The sequence below is a fragment of the Xenopus laevis genome, chromosome 4L (genome assembly GCF_017654675.1).
Source record: "Xenopus laevis strain J_2021 chromosome 4L, Xenopus_laevis_v10.1, whole genome shotgun sequence".
Classification (NCBI taxonomy): domain Eukaryota; kingdom Metazoa; phylum Chordata; class Amphibia; order Anura; family Pipidae; genus Xenopus; species Xenopus laevis.
The window spans coordinates 68,236,480-68,258,804 of NC_054377.1; the positions used below are offsets into that span (position 1 = coordinate 68,236,480).

The window sequence follows — 22,325 nt, forward strand, 5'->3', positions numbered from 1 at the left end:
TCGGCTCCTAAATTTGTATTGAATGAACATGCGCCTCATTTATTATCGTAAACTCCAAATCAAAAAAGCATAAGACAATTAAACAGTTTACACAAACCTGAATATACAAACAAAACAAAAGAAACCCCTCAAATTACTACAATGTCTGAGGGTTATGTGTTCATCAGACCTGTATAGAAGGAAAATTGACTAGAGAACTTTAATATTGTTTCAATGTTATATGTAATCAGAACCAGCAGTGCAATGAACAGCAAAGGACAAACAGTTAATTCTATTGCAGCAATTACATTTACAAATTTACAATTATTGAACATTCATAATTTAATTATATTGAAATATTTTTTTTTTTTGCTCTCATTATGCAAAATGGTACCGTATAAGCCGACCCGAGTATAAGTCGAGGTACCTAATTTTACCTACGAAAACTGGGAAAACTTATTGACTCTAGTATAAGCCTAGACACAACTACAGCCCTGTCTCCCAGCAGCGCACATTCTGCCAAAGCAACCCCCCAGCAATCAACCGGACTTCTTTGCAAAGTTGATGGTGACAGAGAATTGCCAAACGGATTACTGTGTGCATTGTCCCACTGTCCCACTACCATGTGCAGAGGGTGCTGTTTGATATTGCCATCACTGTTAATCTTTTGTATAACCAACAGAGGGCGCTGTGTGATATTGCAGTCACTGTTAATCTTTCGTATAACCAACAGAGGGCGCTGTGTGATATTGCAGTCACTGTTAATCTTTCGTATAACCAACAGAGGGCGCTGTGTGATATTGCAGTCACTGTTAATCTTTCGTATAACCAACAGAGGGCGCTGTGTGATATTGCAGTCACTGTTATTCTTCCATATAACCAACAGATGGCACTGTGTGATATTGCAGTCACTGTTATTCTTTCATATAACCAACAGAGGGTGCTGTGTGATATTGCAGTCACTGTAATTCTTTCATATAACCAACAGAGGGCGCACTGTTATTCTTTCATATAACCAACAGAGGGTGCTGTGTGATATTGGAGTCACTGTTATTCTTTAATATAACCAGCAGAGGGTGCTGTGTGATATTGCAGTCACTGTTAATCTTTCATATAACCAACAGAGGGCGCACTGTTATTCTTTCATACAACCAATAGATGGCGCTGTGTGATTTTGCAGTCACTGTTATTCTTTCATATAACCAACAGAGGGCGCACTGTTATTCTTTCATATAACCAACAGAGGGCATTGTGGGATATTGCAGTCTCTCCCCAAGTGAACTGTTGGTATAGGAATGATTAAAAGTGACTGCAATCTCAGCTACTCGGGTCGGGTACCGCTGACCCGAGTATAAGCCAAGGTAGACTTTTTCAGCACATTTTGGATGCTGAAAAACTCAGCTTATACTCGGGTATATACGGTATATGTATTACCTTTTTACAGCTCATTTGTCATCAGAAGGTTCGGTGCTAAGTAAGAAAATGGATGCAGAATTTTGGCAATTACACCACATACACTGAGCATGTGCTTGCACTCATCTTTTCCGAACAGATGCAATTCTAAGGAACAATGTTGTATTGTGGGTAGAAAAAAAATATATAATCTCTTCTTCTAGCTAACATCAGACAGGCTGTCCATGGTGTAGATAAGGGGTCCCCAAACTTTTGTAGCTGTGAGCCACATTCAAATGTAAAGAAATTGTGCTATTAGTCACAACAAAAATTCACAACCAAGCATTCTGTCATGCCATGTTATCAACTGGGAGTGAGATTCCACTGAATTGGCTGGTAATTGTATCAGCTTGGAACAGTGCTCACATTGCTCCAAGTAAAGCCTGCCATGCTTCCTGTGCACAGGACAACTGTGTATCTGCTAAAGGGTAGTAATTCACAATGCAGAAAACATGTACCTATTAGCTATTCCCTACTGCCGACAGGATTGCCTTAGTATTTCAGAAAGGGACAGAAGCACAAAATGCACAAAAGGCAGTTTCTTCACCTTACTTTCAAGGGAAACCAAAATAAATTAGAATGAACTTCACAACACAATACATTGGGTTATATTACCTTTAGTGGTTATTTTCTATTGTAGGAGAAAATTTTACTAAATCCAGGGGCCTCTGTAGACCCACCTTAAACATTACGGAGTTCCATTTTTGAGACCCATTTCTCCCTTGAGGTTAAGAATCCCCTCGATAAAGCTTTATGTTGGTTTCTGACATATTCTATCAAGCAGTTAATCAATAGGGGAAGAAAATGAGAAACCTGGCTAAATACTCAAATCAGTAAATGCCATTGTTAAATACAATGCTCTTCTGCCATGTGCTGTAAGAGGGGGGGTAAATAAAGGAGATAAGGAAGGGAGAAAAAGTAGAAAATATTAGATTAGAAAGAGAAGGACAAAAGGAAAAAAGGAAGAAATTAAAAAAAAAGAAAATTAATAAAGAAGGAACATTTTAAAATCACACAAAATGAGAAAATAAGCTGTACTGCTTTAATATGTGTGCCCCAGGGACAAACATTTATATGTTTTGCCGGAAGTGAGATTTAATATACCTGTACTGAGTATATTTTGTCCTTTACAAGGAATCAATTATGAACATGGTCCAATAGACAGTGACTGATATAGAATTTGTCATTTATGTTATGTACCCTATACCATCTCATATGGTACATTGTTTATTAGAGGCCCTTACTTGTATTTTTTTAGATCAGAGGTCTCTAGCTAGATGCCAGCTGAAGGGTTATTGCACTCTAAGACAATTGATGAACCCCAGTCTGTTGAAGGGATATATAGAAATATTTTGTGCCACACTAATTTTAAAACAATGTAAGCCATTTCCATTGGTATATCAGAGCCGAAAGGAGACAATTTATTACTCAACTATCTGGGTATAATATGCTCAAGCAATCAGCAGGTATTGATATATCAGTATGCATCAACAGTGATTCATTTTGGGTATATAGATAGTCTGCACAGAAGTCTTAAAATTAGGGAGGTCTGCAACTACCATTTCTTGGTGCATACCAGGTTGTTACCTCTTCAACATCTAAACATTTAAGTGTTAAGTATTATGTTTACAGAATATAGCATTCCTGAGATTTAATCAGTAATGCTTAAGGCTGTATATATTAAATATGTGTTTCTTAAGATAACACACAATAAACTCATGGTACCTCCATGTTAACCTATCTAATAAGTGGAGATCTATATAAAGGTGTTACACAGACAAATAACTTACCCTCTGTTCCTACTGTTTCAAGCAGTATTTGTATGTAATGTGTATGTTTGACCTATACAGTGCTTAAGTATTTTAGAATATGTGTTATTAATAATAATAATAATAATACCAATAATAATGTCATAAATTAGAGAACAGACTGGAACGTAGTGTAAAAGCTATGCTTAGGAGGTATGACGACAGTTTCTTTAAAATGGAAGCGATGATGATACACTTGATCTAGCAATGTTATTAGACAATAAGGAAAAAACATAATTTGGGAAGGAGTCTTGGAGGAAAAGAGTATATTTGTTATATCTGCTGTAGTGTAAAATGACATATATTCTGTACTTTTGTACTGAACGAGGAAAATTGTACAGCAAGGAAGCAATGTGTTACAAACACTCACATCTTATATACATAGTGGCCTCTGTATTTAAAGTAGCAAGGTGTGAGTAAAATGAATGGCAACAGTTTACTAATAGCACCAAAATGAGTGAGATGTAAGAGCAAAGACTAAACAAAGACTAAATCAAAGACTAAACAAGTGGAGAAAGGGAAATGGCAGTGTATGGGTTGAAGCAGACAGACAGAAGATGTTTAGAAAGTAAATACAATGAAATAGAAGCTCAACACAGAAAGGTAACTATTTAACGTGGCAGACAATTGTATTAGCTACAATGTAATAATGAATAGTGATAGGCGAATTTGCGAAAAATTCGCAAAACTGCACCGGTGTCTCGTTTTTGATGCCGGCGCCCGTTTTTGACGCCGGCGCCTGTTTTTTCCGACACCGGCGAAAAAATTTTCTTATGCCGTGAATTTTTTCGGGCGAATTTTCTCAGCCGTTTTGCGAATTTATTCGTTGGCGGCGAATAAATTCGCCCATCACTAATAATCACTATTTACAGGATATGTCATAATTTAAAATATTCTTATAAATGGTGTCAATGGTATTGTGTCCTTTGACTCATATAATGGGCCAAATTAAATTCTAGTTTTTTCCTCCGTAGAGTTTTCACGTGTTAAACCACAGGATACTTTTTTTTCTGAATTGAATTGCATCTCAAATTAAATCCTGTCCATTCATTTTCATGTGATAAAACCTTTTTCTCACTTAATTGAATCTGGCCCATTAGTCCTTATTTCATCCTACTTACAGGCAGCAGTTACATAAAGGCTTTGATAATATTCACTTATCTTAAATCTGTGACTTAAATCCCAGCCATAAAGCAAAGCTAGACTCTTTTTGCCAGGAAAGTCAGTCACCTGTGTACCACAAATTTCACTTTGTCATATGTCATATAAGCAGAAAAATCTATCTAAACATCTGAAAAAAAAGTTTACACAATTTCACATATTGTTTTAATTTGTAAACATGTTTACTTTTGAGGGCAGTATTCCTTATAGTATATTTTATAATTAGTTATCTTCAATGTAAATGCTAGTGCTTTCCCTTGCGTTGATATTCAAACGTGCTGCAGGGGATTCTTCTAGAATGACAAGAGCAAGGACCAGACCCAGGGGGATATTATGAACATTCTAAAACACAGAGTTTTTAAATTTCTTATAATATCAGCTATATAGTGTAAAGAATATTTGCCTCATAGTGAGTCTGATTCCTGGAATTATGACTGTCTTTGGTATCTTTTATGAAATAGTGAAAGCTGGAAGCCAGCAGGGAACACGGCTTAACAGCCGAAGGTGGCAAAATGAAAAAGACAAAAAAAAGCAAGAATAGGAAAACATGCCATCAAAATGTGTACCTATCCTGTATAGAGACATAAAACCATGTTTGGCACAGTTAAAGGAAAGGCTAAAATTAATTAAGCTTTATCAGAAAGGTCTATATAAATACACCAGTGAACACTCAAAGTAATGCTGCTCTGAGTCCTCTGTCAAAAGAAACACCAAATTTCTTTCCTTCTATTGTGTACACATGGGCTTCTGTATCAGACTTCCTGTTTTCAGCTGAAACCTCCAGGGCAGGGCTTGAGCATGCTCAGTTTGCTCCTCTCCCCCTCCCTCCTCCCATCCCTGCTGTAATCTGAGCTCAGAGCTGTAAGTGAGCAGGGAGAGACTCAGGCAGGAAGTGATGTCACACCAAGGTTATATGGCAGCTTCTATCCTAAACAAACAGAGACAGTGTCTAGAGCTGTTTACTCACGTATGGTAAAGCATTCTGCAGAATAAATATAGCACTCTAGCTTGCACTATTGTGGCTAATATGTTGGCAATAAACTGTCTTGGAGCTTTCCTTCTCCTTTAAGCAATAGTTAATACACAGCCAAAACTCAAACAGTATCCTATGGGCCATATGTTTTTATGGCCACCTTTCTATTGGTTTTATATAGGGGTCGACCTCTCCACCAATCGGAATAAAAGGAAGTGAAGAGGAGCCTCAGAAATACAGTTGCTCTTCACTTCCTTTTTCCAAATCAATGGAAATATTAAGTTGAGGATGATAATACTGATATCCACCATGATCACAACATTATCAGTCTCAGGGCAGAGTGAATGTATAGCCATACATTCCCAGATGGTTGGGCTGCTTGGTTGAAATAGTCTAAACTGTGTAACTGTCAAGGATTAGGTAGGGGGTGCTGCAGAGACTGAAGGGAGTCCTTTAGGCTGGGACTGGCTGTGTCCACAGAACACAAAAGGAAAGGCAGGAACAGGGAAACAAGGGCATAGTCGAACTGGAACAGGTGCAGAGTGAAGCAAGATGGAGCGGGTGAAAGTCAGGACCAGACTGGACAGGACGATGAGGGTGTAGATCGTAGGCAGACTAAGAGGATGAGACTGGACAGTGTGGACATAGATTTGGGGGACAGGAGAGTGGGAGGAGAGGATACAGAAGGACACTGGAGCAGAAGGAGACTGGATAGCAAGATAGCAGTGGAGGACTGAGTAGCAGGAGAGTAGAAAGAGACTGGATTGCAAGAGAGGACTGGATAGCAGGAGATAAGAAGAGGACTGGATAGCAGGAGAGGACTGGATAGCAGGAGAAGACTGGATAGCAGGAGAGCGAGGGAGACTGGAGCAGAATAGCAAAAGGAGCAAATAGCACTGGAGAGTGAGAGAGAGAGAGACATGGGAAGCTATAAGACACAGTTCAAGGCAGGACAGGAAGCAGGAACTGGCAAGGCAAGGTCAGTACAAGGTGAAGTCAGGGAAAGGTACAAGGTGGAATAGGAAATGAGCACAGGCATGGGTCAGATCAAGGTAAAGGCTGGGAAGGAACAAGATAGGGTAAAGCAAGATAAGACTAGATAGACAAGGACAGGCAGACCAAGACAAGGCGGAATAACAAGGGAAAACAACCTAGTTAGGGGCACTGCCGCAGTACTAGGGTGACAATGTAAAGCTCCAGCAAGGAGTGTTCTAAGGGCTGGCCTTAAATAGGGCAGAGTCAGTCCTGATTGGCAGATTGCAACTACTCAGGCAGCAGCTGAGAAAGGAGATTTTTTGAACAGGCTGATGACCATAAAAATTACTTGGAGGGCTGTATATGGTCAAAAGGCCTCTAGCTGGACAGGTTATATGTCTGGATAAAAGCATGCCACTATCCACTTACAGAGATAACCGATGGATTTAAAATAAAACATTTCATGCATATTATCTCTGTGTATTTCTTTTCCCCAAACCAAAACAGATTAAATTTTTGAATTTAAGGAAAGCTGACTGAAGGTCATTTTAATGTTTTCATATGCTAGGACACTTGCTGTACAATGTCCTTTATGGTGATGTGGAGAAAATTCTTGCCTCTGAGGAATACATTTGCCAATAGATTTTCGAGTTCTAATCGCCCAAAGATGTCTTCATTATTTAGAAGACGTGCAGTAGCATTAACTTTGGCTGACAGTAACACTTTGTCGCTTTCACCATTGGGCTTTCTGCCACTAATGCTGCATTTGATTAGATTTTGCTTTCCTCAGCTCTGATTACCATCACTTCTGCAGCTGGACGGTTTGTATGAAAGATGTTATTTGATTGTGCCGAGGCCACCAAACATTATAATTTCCATCTTCTATGCATTCACACTGTAACCCTGATTGCATAAAAATATATATCGTGAGCTTTGTGAATGTAGCAGACTAAGGCCAATCAACAAATCAAAATATCACTGATTGGATATTATTACTGGAATAAATTTCTTTTCAGAATGAACGAAAGCTGTCAAATGTATCTACATCTTGAATGAGATTTTTTAGCATAATGTAAGACACAGTGCTGTTATTCTGTAGAGCTTTTCTTTAAAATATAGACAAGATTCACCAAATTCAAGATGAGCCCAGGGAAAAAAATATTGGATTTTAAAGAACTGTTTTAAATTCTCAGTTCTGGTCATCTGAGTTCCTGACAGATATTTGACAATCTTGGTAAAAAAAGAAAAAACCCACTAATCAACTGTTGCTGCCAGATAAAGGATGAAAGAGTCCCCAAAAAAAGGTTTTTATTCATCAGTGTCAAGATTGCCCTTATACTGAAGTGTCCTGGCTGATCCTAATACATTGGCTTTGCGTTTGAAGGAGAGAGATGATATTTGCAGCAAAACAATGGAGCAAGGAGTTTCACATGTGACAGCCAGAATGAATTCTAGGAAGAACTGATAAGAAATACATTGTTAAAGGCTATGCTTTAAGTACCAATGCAGTTGAGAAATCCCTTTTTCTTTTTTATAAAAAGAGATGAAAAAAACAATACACAGAGAAAAAGAGTAAGGAACTGTCTGATAGATACATAAATGGATAGATAGATAAATAGACAGAGACTTAGGTTAAGTACATTACTTTACCAATAATTTGGAAAATAAAATGTACATTCATTGTTAAACAGAAGGTGTAAAATCTAGTTTAATTTAGTCTCTTTGACTAATGTAAAGGGGTATACAGTAAATAGTCTTCCCTGTGAACATTTAAACATTGATAATCTTGAAGGAGTTTAAAGAAGACAACTAAATTAATTAAGGCATTTGTGAATGAAATAACTCCTGCCAAATTAGGTTTGTTTTCATTAGAAAAAAGGCACCTTCAAGTGGATATGATTATTTCTAAGCAATTCATCAGTAAGGAGAATTCTCAAGGGAGTATTTTATAAAGTAGGAGACACAAGACTTAAAAGGGGAGATCTAAAAGGGAAGAAGCACCAAAGATCTGTAGATAGAACATAACTTCAGGGAGGTATACACCATTTATACACAACATTTCACTTTGTAGATAACATGGTATGATACTATAAACCTATTTATCAATTGCAATTTCATTTTAATGAATAATGTTTCATCACAATAGCAGATCTTTTGTTTCAAAAGAGATTATTAGCAAAAACAATCGGATTGCCTTTAAGATGAATAGTTGGGGTAAGGTTATTAAGAACCTGGCTTTTACCTTTCACATGTCTGGTTGACAAGATGCTGTAGCTGTGATTGATATAAGCACACTTTGCTGTGATTCAGTGAGAATGTCAGGGCCTTTGAGAAGAAATCATTTACAAAGAACATAATAATGAAATAACCATCTTGGAAAATTTGTCGGTTCAAGTGAGCGGTGAGAAATACCCTGTCATTTTACACCCTTAGAGGTAAAATACCAACATCCAATGATAATGGTTTGATTGAGCTTAATCAGGTAGGTGCTAGTTGAAAATTACAGAGGTTTATACCATTCAACAACTGTGACTGGATCACACTTGCACTACCTGAATAAGTTCAATGGAACCTTTGTGATTTAACATTGCTGACTGTATTACCTACAATTAATTTGAACTAAAGTTCAGGGGGCAAATTCACTAACCTCCGAAAATTTGCCAGCGACAGCTTCGCTCACATTGCAACACTTGCCAGGCGTAGATTCGCCAGGAAAACTGATTCACTAAAATCCGCTGCGCCAAACAAAGTGAAGTTGCACTAGCATTGGCAAATTTGCATACGGCAGGAAGTTAAAGTACAATGGACGTATATGTTGCAGCAAATACATTACACGACACAAGGCCGGGAAACCTTTATAAAATAAAATAAAGTTGTTATATTGCCCTACACATGAGCCCAGTGTATAGTTTATGTGCCATATGTTAGGAAATGTAGGGGGAAGCCGGTTACCCCAAAAAAATTTACGCTATTTTTCAGCCTATAACACTGAAAAAGGAAAAGACGCTAGCGTTTTTTCGGGCTTAGAAACATTTTCAACTATTTTTTGAGGAACTCCTATTTACTCTATTGCACTTTGCCTGGTCTCAGGTGGCGAAGGCAAGTCTGGTGCAAGAGGTAACGTTCAGTAAAATCTTCATCTTGGTGAATCTGCGTAGTTACGTCCATTTGCCAGAGCACGAATTCACCAGACGTTATGGAGTGAAGTACGGCTAGATTCTATCTCCTTCGCTAACAAAATTACGCCAGCGACCGTTAGTAAAAAATCGAAATATTAGGATTACACACTCATTTATATAAAAGTCAAATTTTATTGTATCAAAAAACACTTACATCTTAGTGATTTGGCCCAAAAATTGGCCCTACGCGTTTCGACCACTGCAGTGGTCTTCATCAGGGGCAGAAACCCTATATTACAAACAATAGTTAAAAGGCAGAACGAGTGTTTGCAGTCTGAGAGTTTAAGGGGCAAATTCACTAAGCGCCGAAGCGCCGAACGCTAGCGTTAATTCGCTAGCGTTTGGCATTTTCGTTACTGTGCAAATTCACTAACGAATGCTGGCGTAGTTTCGCTAGTGTTACTTCGCACCCTTACGCCTGGCGAATTTTCGCTAGCGACGTAACTACGCAAATTCACTAATGCGCGCAGTGTACTGAACGCTACCTTTTACGCTAGACTTCCTTCGCCACCTCAGACCTGGCGAAGGGCAATAGAGTAGATAGGGATTGTATCAAAAAAAGTCAAAAATTTTTCTAAGTCCCAAAAAACGCTGGCGTGTTTTCTAAATTATGGGTGATAGGCTGAAAAAGATCGAAAAATTTTTTGGGGCTCCCCTCCTTCCCCCCTACATTTCCTGACTCATGGCAACTTACCTAGACAGTGGGCACATGTGTAGGGCAGAATAAAATTTTTATTTGATGAATTGAAGGTTTTCTAGGCATTTGTAGTGCTGATACATATTCCTCCATTGAAATTTGAGTTTGGCGCCCTATGCAAATTAGCCTTCGCTAGCGTAACTTCACTTTACTTAGCGAATCAACGCTAGCGCAACTTCGCAACCTTACGCTACCCCTGTGCGCAACTTTGGATTTTAGTGAATTTGCGTGTGGCGAAGTGTGACGAAGTTGCGCCTGGCGAAACTACGAATGTTAGTGAATTTGCCCCTAAATATCTTTAGAAAGCCTTAAACATTTCCCTCGCATGGGTTATGTCGTCTGACGTCACCTCCGCCCATCTCTCTGTCAAAGGAGGAAGCAGAAGTGCATGTCTCTTGGCTGGAATGCAAATGTGTTTCAAACACGCACTTCCTCTCTACATAGTGTACAGGCACCATAGTCCAGAATGCGCAAAACTTCTCTCTTCTATGGCTGGAGCGCAAATGCATTCCACTTTCTATGTATAGCATTTATTCGTATAGACTATTTCAAGGCTAGATTTCTTCCTAGAAAAACTGAAAAAATAATAAAATAAAATGAAAAAAAGAAGAAAAAAAACAGAAGAAAAAAATAAAAAAAGAGAAAGAAAAACAATTAGGGGAAAATAATCAAAGGAACAAAGGAAAAGTTTTAAAACATCAAATTTATGTCGTAATGCATCTTGTGTTATATACACTGGCCACTTTAATCAGCCATCTTCTTGTGATTGTTGTAGGGTAGTATGCCTAAAAAAGATTATACACATTAGGATACATTGAATTTTTAAAGTCAATATATCTGATTACTGTTAAGAGACAGTCATACATACCCAGGATCCTCTGTATCAAAAAGTGTTTTTTTACATTTGACTTTTATATATTGACTTTTATATAATATGAGTGTGCAATCCTTATATTTTGATTTTTGATAATTGTACTAGGAGGTTTAATGGGATTAGCACCTCAGTATTAATAATATATATAATTTTTTTTGGGTGTGTGCCTTCCAAATTATAGTTTTATGTAGCGACCGTTAGTAAATCAGCAGTTGCAAACTGATGTCACCCTGGCGAATTCTCGCCAGAGTTAGTCACTTCGCCCTTTAGTAAATTTGCCCCCAGGTGAGCAGTGAAACAATACTAGATGGAGTGATTTTCTGGTAGGGAGCATACAGAAACACAAACAAATGAATAAATTGCATATGTAATAAATACAGCAAAACAAAAATATCGATAACATCTAAAACCAGGGTACTCTATTGGCGGGTAAATCACAATGAAGTTCCATACCTCAGTTTATCCTACAAGTGGTTATTTTGTTTGTTTCATCCTAATAAATATTAATGGAGATGGTGTAAACCAAAATCTGATACATGTAGGTGTAGGTGTATACAGGAGCCTCCCATAAGTGTAAACATATAAGAAATGTGGGTGGAGTCTGCACAAAGCACTGGATGTAATTTGCAAGACTTTGTTACTAACTTTTTAGCTGTTTATTTTTAGCATGATATATTTTACTATTGCTATTTCAGTAAATCATGTTGAACTAATTTGTTTCATATGTACCAAATAATGCAAATTATTTAAACATAATATATTTGTTTAAATAGGAAGTTCAATTTTTGTTGCTGTAGACAGAGAGTTTGCTGTCGGCATTAACTGGCATGAACTCTCCGTACTGTTCTGCCTCTCTACAAACTGTACTGTAAAATACTCTCCAGTCGAACCAAGCAAATAGAAAGCCGATCAATGCTGAGGCTAAGTTGCTAGGATTTTGCTGAGCTGACAAGACATTAAAGGGTTGCATACTTTTTTAATTTAGGTTCTCTAAGTTATATTGTTTCTTTGACATATTTTAGGGGAAAAAAACGAATTCAAAGAAGGAAGGTTTACCTAGGCAGTAACTTAAGACTGCGAAAATAGCATTTAGGTCTCTCTTCTGCTATGGGTTTATTTCTGGTCACACTGTGGCCTAGTGAAGTCTATGGAGACAATATGCTGTAAGAATTCCTTACCTATAAAGATATGATAAGCATGCTGAGAGGTCTGGTTTTATTACTGTCAAGAACTATTGCAGCAATTACATTTCACCAAGAATATTGGCTGCAGTATAATTATTTAAAAATGAATCAAAGTAATGCTAAATCTATATTATAAATAATAAAATTATAAAAATAAACAGTGGAAAAAATAAAAGTGAAGGCGTTTTTTTAAGAAAAACTAGAGATCCTCAGGATAAAAAGTGAAATGCAAAAACTCACTTTCATCATAATACACACAGCAACTTTTAAAGGAAGAATCAAAACCACAAGATAAAGAAAAAAAGGAATATCATACATTATTCTTAAAGTTAACTTTAGGAAGAACTTACTTGTAATGACTTGATTGATGTTATCATTGTAATGTAATTACAAGCATTCGTAAAACTGCCAACCTTGTTGTAATTATTTCCCAGGCATGGAGGCCTATTTATTAAAGGTTTTTGAAACCACTTGTAAACTCACTTTCTCTAAAACCACAAATGCCATGAAATTTATTAAAAGATCTGAATAAAAATTTACGAATGGAAAATCATACTGAATGATCTGAAAAATATACAAATACCTCTAAAACCTCAAAAATTGTTTGTTTGCTTTTCAGGCAGTAACTAGCGAAAAAAAATCCAAACTACTGAAAGACCGAATTCATAAAAAAGGGTCCAATAGGATCAATTCAGTGTATTTTTCAGTCAAAACTCAAATTTTCGGGTAAAAAACCCCCCAGATTTTTTAAAGAAAAACTCAAATTATATTATGTATGTATATTTATTATACCCTGAAGCTAGAGAGAGAGGGGTCCCTTTAACCAATAGAGATGTTTGTAGCCTTCATAATGTTCAGGCTTTTTTCAGTGGGTTTCGCTTGAAAACTTGTTCAAGCGTTTTGATTTTTTTTTTTGGTAAAAACTCGATTAATTCTTTTATTAATTACTTTTACTCTTATTAAAGCTCCTATATTACAGCATCAGCTGTCATCTTGGTAGCGACTGTATTTTCATAAGTACGTAGATAGTGTTTTAAGTTATATCAATGTAAACTGCATGTAAGGTTTACAGGTAACAAGGTTCAGGTCGGCAGGTCAGGAACAAACAGAATACATTCAATAAAGGTTTATAAAGGGAAGGTGATGGGGAATGGGACACACATGAGGGAAACAAGGTGGGTGGAGGTGGGTGGAGAACAGGGAGGAGACATACAGGAAACAGACAGATTCGAGAACAATAATAACAAGGTCAGGACCAGCCCCAACAGCCTCCAGTGGCACACTTTAAGATAACATATATTCTTTATTTTTTTAATAAAAAGTAGTATAGGTATGGATCCTGTAATTTGGATCTTCATGCCTTAAGTCTACTAGAAAATCATGTAAATGTTAAATAAACCAAAGGTTCTGCCTCCAAAAAGGATTAATTATATCTTAGGTTGGATCATGTATAAGGTACTGTTTTATTATTACAGAGAAAAAGGATGATTATTTGGATAAAATGGAGTCTATGTGAGATGGCCTTTCAGTAATTCAGAGCTTTCAGGATAATGGGTTTGCAAATAACGGATGCCATACATGTAATGAATAAATGATTTGTTTTCACTCTTACTACAACCCCTATGTCCCTTCCTTCCCCAAGGGGCACATTTATGTAGGGTCAAATAGTAAATTCGAATTTGAATTTTTTATTTTTTTGGTGTCAAAATTTACACATTTAAACTTTAATCCCCCTATTTGAATGTGAGATTAATCACACCTCGACCATGGAAACAGTCCTAATTCAAATATTCGCCACCAAAACCTGCCCATTTCATGTACAAGTCAATGGCATTGATATATATATTATTTATATGATATGCATTTAACACAAGCATTACTTATTGGTCTCGTGTATATTGACATAGTAAGTAAAATGTATGGTTTTATTTGCATTCATTATTATCACTTTGCAACCTTACTGGTGGTAAAAAAAAGCAATAAAATATGTAGTAAAATTTAGCATTTTAATTTTCCGAACATTATTTTTCCTTTCAAAAGCTTTATACCTACAATAAAAATTAATGAGCGCCCACAATGCAGCCCCCTCCAGGTGAGCATCAAGGTCTGCTCCAGAAAAAGAATAGCTTGTTTATCATTAGAGGTGCTCCTTAAAATATTCTATTGGCATCACACTAACTAGATTGCTCTTTGAATTACAGCTGATGTAAGCTCTTTGTTCAGAGACTGTTAGTTAATTGCTAATATTACTTTCATGAGTATGCTTTATTATATGCCATTTTCAAAAGGAAAAAGTCTTTGATTTTTTGTTCCTTTTTGTTCAGTCTTTTTTTCATTTGAGCTGTTTGCTATTGACTGCAAAGAAGTGGCAGTGAAATGGTATTGTGATGTTGTATTATAGGTAAATTAAAGCATAATGGACTGTGTATGTAAATTTTATCATATCAAGAACTAAGAGAAATAACGGATCTTGTTTTATTTGGATACTGTCTTTCAGTCTGTTATAATAAACTTAAGGCAAGGCTGCACAGATGGCTAATAGAGATGGGTGAAACTGGCACTTTTCACTTCAAAGAAAATGTTGCGAAACATTTCATTAATGAGAAGTCAGAATTACATTGCTGTTAAGGCATTTTTAAGTCTCCAATAGCATATACATTTCCTACATTGTTAAAGAAGCTTGTTTCCTCTATGCTACGTCTGTTCTTCTAGAAAATAAGGCTTTCAATGTGCCAATTTCTTCCAACCATGATTACCATTGATCAATGTGGAAGGCAAGGAGTGAATAATAATGATTTCTGTGTTTTTTTCTGGCACATCAGACCTTTTTTCAGTAAACAGAAAACATTGCAAAATTCTAAGTAGACCTTAACTATATGGAGCTGTATAAATAAGCTTTGCCAAGATTTAACATTAAGGGAGAAACATAAAAATATTGGAGGAATGCTGTGTGGCGCGGAGTGCTAACACAGGCCCCACCTAATATTATAAGTCACATACACTGTTATAATAGGCCTTACTAAAAAACACTTTCTGGTTTCCCATACTTTAAAGCAAAGCCATTTTGCACCTTCTTCATCTATATAACATTTCTCCAGCTCTTCTCTACTTCTATCCCAACAATCTTTTTTCTCCTTGTATCTTCCATATGGTCTTTTACCTTGTGCATTTTAACCTCTACAGTTTATTAGCATGCAGAAGTAGGGAGGAGCAAAATAAAGCTGCGGTATTACAATAAAAACAGGTCTGGGATTTAAACCGCTTGCATTCCCTGAGGGGATATTATTTCACAGAAATAAAGAAGTGGAGAGAGGGAATCTCTCTGCTCATCCCTCCATAATTCCAGCACTTTTGTGAATATGGCTAGTTGACTGTGTCTGTACAACTGGCCAGGCCCGGACTGGCAATCTGTGGGTTCTGGCAAATGCCAGAGGGGCTGCTATAAGGTGCCATAGAAAGTCAGTATTTGGTGGGCTGGTGGGAGCTGTTTGGGCCTCTATGTGGGCTGATTGGGCCTCTGTGTACCTGAAATGCCAGGGCCTATTTTAATTCTCAGTCCGGACCTGCAACTGGCATAACTATAGAGTAAGCAGAGCCCAGAACTGGGGGGCTCAAGAGCCCGCTTTACAAAGCTGTATTATGTAGCGAAACATTAAGGCTTCCTTTGGTGGTGCTGTTTGGAGGTGGGGACCCGCTCTGTTTCAGTTATGACTGGTGTTCGATATTGCATAAGTGAGTGGATGGTATTCTGCATAATGCGACTGCTGTATCTTTTCCTTTGAAGTACCAGGATTGTTTCATACCTGCTACCCATAACCAACTCCCACAAGAGCTCATCAGTAGAATGTGTTACACCACAGCTGAGCTGCAGTGTTTCTGATTTTCATTGTAGTGCACACTTTACTCATGTCGCGCCAATGAGCAGAGAATTTCTCGCTATTGTCATTGATTTAGCACTGATAAAGATATTTATTGTAATCCCCTCAAACCAGAGAACATTTAGCAGACCAGTGGCAAACCTTTAGGGCAAGAACCACCTGATACCATTTTGATAGCGTACAGCCATATCTGTCTCCAGAACGCCATAGCACAGCACATTGAATATCACAAACAGGCTCTTATATGTGGGGGCATGGATGTATTGTTATTATAACCTATATAACCTATATTTGAAATATTGATGTAATATTTGAAATATTTGCATTTTAATTGGATGCAATATTTGACTCCATGTATTTCCACAAATAGTCTTTATGTGATTCACCATTTTTGAACAACTTCACAAGAATTTCTAAATCATAGAAAACAGCACTCAGTTATGCAGACAAGAAGAATCATACCAGAATCACTATGCTGGCATCAGATGTCTCTAGATCTTTTGTATACCACTATGTTATCAGTTTTCTTTTAATTACTAGAAGCAAGTGGAGCATATTTAGCAAAATGTAAAATGGAGCTCACCACAGGGAGATTCCATTACTCTGTATTCATTTGCATTAGGGTTTTGATGGCATGTTTATCAAAGAGCAAACTCCCATTTTCTCCCTTTGTATAAATGTCCCTAAAAATTCCATACTAATGAATAGAGATCAGCAGAATTTCTCTGTAAGCTCTGTTTTACCTTTTGATAAACATGCTGCCATGTCTCTTCCTTCTTCTTCATGTCTCTTTATATACCTTTAAACATACAAGAAGTTCTGCTATACTATGCCTAGGTACCTGTCTGGTTTTCTAATTGCAAGATCCTAGTCTTATTTCAAACAGCTGTATCATATTCATTTTATGTCAAAAAGAAGGGATAAGGGAAAACTCAGAATAAATAACCTTTCTCAGGTCAGAATTGTAAAACTATTTACTTACTGGTTTACAGTTGCAAATGGTGAAGAACTGCCTAAGTGTGTCTTTTGCCTTTTATGTTTGCTTATGGTTATACACTGATTTTAAAGGAACTCAATTTTGCAGACACTGACATTTCAGGGATTCGTTTATATTTATCTGTGCAGTGAATAGCATTGGTGGATAAGGATAACACACACAGCTTTGCATACTAAGGAACCATACAGTATTTTACTAGAAAACCTCTATCATAATAAACATTCTAGAACCTTAACCCTGTTACTTTTCACCTTTCTATTTTTAAAATGTCACTGCATTTTACCAGTTACACTCGCTACCCTCCATTGGTACCCTTATTTCTGTCCTTGATTTATATGCACAGCAAACCTACACCCCATGATACTTCTTCCTGCTGCCCCAATCTGTCTCTCATTGCCCCCTGTTGCCCTTTCTCAGCTGCCCATGTTTGCTGACCTTGCCATAATAACATAAGTGTACTATATATTAATGCTGTACACAACATATATCAGAATAGCCAAACAAATGTAAAAAACTAAGTAACAACCAAACTGGTATGCAAAATTTGATGTGTTATAATCTGTTAAAAGTTGTTAAAATACAATTAGAGAATGCAATGCTCCTTGGACTAATGGATTGATTTGAAAGGAACGTATACTAAAATGTCTGATGTTATATATGCTCTTTACTCCACTGGAGTAACTGTCAGTCATAGAATGGAGTATAATGTGATTAGGTATGCATTCAGGGTGATATATGGCATTTATAAGAACAAAAAGAAGAATTAAAACAAGCTATGCGCTCCTCACAGAACATAAACATTGCCTAAGCTGTGCAAACAAAATAAATTTCATCTACAGAGTATGATAGAAGCATTTTGCGGAGCCTTGTTGGTTAGATTTATGGCTATAAATCAACACTGCCATAAATATGATAGGAATGTGTCTGTGCTTTGTTGGTTTGTGTATTATGTCCCTGATAACTGGCCTTGGAAGTAAGTATCTGGCAAATGGTTAACATATTGACTAATAAAGGGGTGCATAATGATGCATACTGATTTCAAGTGTCAGTGTTACTTTTAAGCTAAATGCCTTACCCCAGTTTAAGACTGGCTCCATCATTTGGCCTAAAACAGTCCTTGACAATGTGGCAGATGCTGTAAAACCCTTAGTTATGCTAAGCAATTTTTAAGAGAACAGCAACTAATTAAACAATCCAAAAAATTTTATTGTGGAAATCCTAATATCACTGTTTGCTATGCTTGTTATCATTTGAAATGTTTTAGGAAGCTGGATGCATAGCACACTTAAGACATTTATAGGTAGACCCTAATTTCACACGTTCACTATCATTTGATTTGCTCTTCATAATGAGTAAGAGGGAAGACATAGCAATATATGGTTTATTCTATAGTTCAGCAACAGTAGTAGCACTTGAATACTGGTGTAAGAAAAGCATGTGACTATACTCAAGATTAATGAAAAACAGAATACACTTGCTCAAAATCATAACTAATAAATTGTATTTTTGTATTTTTCAGGAACAGGTCCCATTTTTGCCAATGACCCAGCCCTTTACATGTTCTTGTTGATATTTCATCAGCTTGTATATTTACTATTGAACCACTGATGGACCACTTGTTGAGTCATTCCTGAATCAACCAAACAACTGTAGGATCCTATAAAAACCCCTTAATGACAGCTGCAAATATAAAGACGGACTGGAAAAGACTGAAAGAAGCATGGCAAACACTTCATGGTGAAGAATTACAAAAAAAAATATTTTTGGAGAACTTACACAAAAATGAAACAACCCAAAATAAATGCATCTAGTTTCCAAAAAGTCTGGTTAAAGCCTTGCTATGTGCATGGCATTTATGATCTCTAAAATGTAATTTATCAGGCATTTCTTTCCTTTCAAATTTCCTTGTTATTCTTTTTGCACGAACTGTTGAGCAGTTATTTTTACGAAAATATGTAAATTTTTTGCGTTTAAAGACCTTCTAAGGAAGGTAATATTTTTAAGTAGAATGTGTTTAAATGTTTTGGGTTACTTCTTCCTGTTATTTTTTTATTAAATTATTTCTTTCCAGTTTTTGTTTTTTTTTTTTAATTCCAAGGCACACGTTACCATCAGTGTTAATCACATCAATAATATTTATTTTTCAATAAAGATTGGAAACAAGGTAAGACAATTTGTTTATAAAACTGTATTGTATAATGCTGAAAAACAGTTGAATAAAATGAATTTTGAAATAAGACTTCATTACCTGTTTTTTAATAGCAAATTATGGGCAGAAATAAGTCACGCTGGTGACTCTTCATGTTTTTTTTTTCTTTGCACTTCTACTGCAATCATTACTGGGTTGTTTATTATACCCAAGAAGGGATTATCATGTAAGAAATGTTTATGGCAGACATACAATTATATCTTAGTTCGTCAGACCCTGCACAATCCTCTTCACTCAGGTCCGGATTTGTGGAAAGGCCAGCAAGGCCCGGGCCTAGGGTGGCAGGACTTTAGGAGGCGGCATGCTGCCCAACCAAACTCACACTGGGGATGGCCAGGATATACAATAGTTTTTTACATTTCCTTCGTGCCAATCCCCATTGCTCCAGTCCCTATGATGAAAATTTGCGAGAGTAAAAGGAAGGGGATGGGGCGACAAATGTCAGCGGTCCTAGGGGTGCTAGCTACGTAAATCCGTCCCTGTCTTCACGTATATTGTAAACAAAGTATACCCTGAATTCCATGTGCACAGACATACTTAAACATCTCTCATTTACATTGCAAGTTCTCTTTATTTCAATTGTGGATGGTCTATTAGAAGGTAAAACGAACATGCTGAGCATATGCTATCATACCTCAAAAAGGCTAAAAGTTGTTTTTTACATCTTCTTTGTCCTGATTCGTATGCTTTTTACATTTTCAGATTTTTACACTGGGAACTGGGCAGGTTTATGAATGCTGCAAACATATTTTCAATATAACACTGAGGTATACAAGTGCCAATGGGTTTGTGCTATAAAGGAAAAATTGTAAGTGTGAATGCCTGCATTATAGGCTGTAAAATCATATGTGCAATGCAGAACAGTGTTTAATAGAGATCACTAGTGCTAGTGCTAGCTTATCAGCACCCGGAGAAATACTTAAATGGGATGAAATTGGCAGGGTGTTTCTATATTTCAACAAACTATACCACAAAGCTATTCATTTTTAAAGGTGAACTATCAAGAAAATACAATTTTAATATGTTTCATCATACTAAAATAAGACATTTTCTAAATATAATCACTTAAAGATTCTGACCCTTTTCGGAAATAATGTTACTGTTCACTGCTACCTTCTCCGTCTTCATGCAGGAGTTAGGAGTCTGATTTTGACTGACATATCTAATACAGTCTTTTGGGGTGGCTCCATTTGCCTAGTTTTAGTGCTCAATCTTTTAAAATCAACAGAAGGTGAAGGATTTGCGCCAAAGTCACTTTATTTGTTAGAGACCATATGATCTAACTAACAATTGAAAACAGACTTCCGAATCCTGCATAAAGAATGCAGAGAGACAGATGCTGAGAGAAAGATAGGGAAGAGTAACTTTATTTCAGAAATGGGTCAAAATTGTAAATTATTATGTTTAAGAAGTTTCTTATTTCAGTATAATGAAGCTTATATTATATTTTCATTTTTGCAATAGTTCCTCTATAAAAGAAATTACATGGTTTTTGTAATAGGTTTATTGATGGCAATTTGTGCAAAAAAAATGCCTTTTTCAGTAAAATCCTTTCTGCTTTTTTTCCTCCAAAAGTGAAAAGTTATTATTTATTTTAATATCACCCATTCTCACAAAGCTGTGTGGTAGGTGAAATGAGGCAGAAAATATGTTTTATGCCTGTGTCATAAATATACGAGGGATACTGTCCTCACAAATGTATCCCATTCAAACATATTTTTTTTTTACACTAGCTTTTATAGTATTGCCTTATTTTCTGTTATATTAAGGCTAAAGTCAAATGAGGTATTCTAAATGACACTGCCATCAGGTGGAAAACGGCACCAGCCAAAATTCTCCACCTGACACTGACTTAAAGAAAAGAAAATTCTGTGCCTATAGTACACGGGTGGTGAATATCAGTACAGGTGCTTTACCTATTGTACGCTACAAAATAGTTCCATAGTTTGCCAGAAATCATAGGAGTATCAGGAAATAGATTCTCCATTGAAGCACAAAAAGTGACAATACATTTTTCAGTAGTAAAATTTATTTTTTTTCTCTAAATTGCTCTACACAATATTATATATTTTTTTAAGGCAAATCAAAAAATTTGTTTCCTGACAACAGTATCTCTTTAAATGTGATTATCTAAAATTAGCTGTTTTTCAGGATACCTTCATTATATACGAATTCATTAAAATTCCCATCATTACTAGGTATAAATAAAGTAATTTATGTATGTTATTGTTGTAATTAGCAGTACAATAATTGTACATATGTAGTATGCTTCAAAAACCAGTAAGGATTTTGGTTTAGGAACTTCAATGCCATTTCTAAATTAGCTAGTATTTTTTAGGACGAAACACCAACTCAGAATATATGCTGCAATTAGTGCTGAAATTAGTAATGAACTTTTTAGACTCATTTGTCTCTCAACAAATAAAATTGATGCCATTAGCGTGACTTTGTCTGTTATCTTAATAATCAGTTGAAAATGAGTGGGTTTTCATTTTCTTCTTTTAACGATATATGTATCAAATCAGTGAAGCGAGATGATTCATGGGAAGTCTGTGTGAAGTGCAATTAGTACACACTGGGGCTCATTTATAAACAGTGGGCAAATTTGCACCTGGGCAGAACCCATAGCAACCAGAAAAGTTCTTTCAGTGCTCAACCTGCAGCTGGCTGAAAAAAAGCTAATCACTGATTGGTTGCTATGGGTTACTGCCCAGAAGTTAATTTGCCCCCTGTTTATAAATAACCCCCATTGTCACATGGGACCCTTTATTGCAGTGGGGTATAGAGCCTTATTCAAGTGACAAGCTATTGGTTACTGTTTTTTCTTTAAGATTAAGTAGGTTCATTTTAGCAGCCTAAACCAGATAGCAATCTATACAAATAGTACTAATTCCAACATCAAATTGCAGATGCCAATGTAACAAGAAAAATGTTATTGCAAAGACTACAGCAACATTTT

General features: G+C 36.4%; 1 protein-coding gene across 1 annotated transcript in view; it reads left to right on the forward strand.

Moving 5' to 3' along the window:
* The window catches only part of vstm2b.L (V-set and transmembrane domain containing 2B L homeolog), a 62,013-nt gene extending 42,617 nt beyond the window's left edge, over window positions 1-19,396 (forward strand). The window contains exon 5 of the mRNA XM_018258058.2: window positions 18,677-19,396. Coding sequence (XP_018113547.1) covers window positions 18,677-18,765 — 89 coding nt within the window. The 3' untranslated portion in view covers window positions 18,766-19,396. The remainder of the gene's footprint in view (window positions 1-18,676) is intronic.
* The last annotated feature ends 2,929 nt before the right edge of the window (window positions 19,397-22,325 follow it).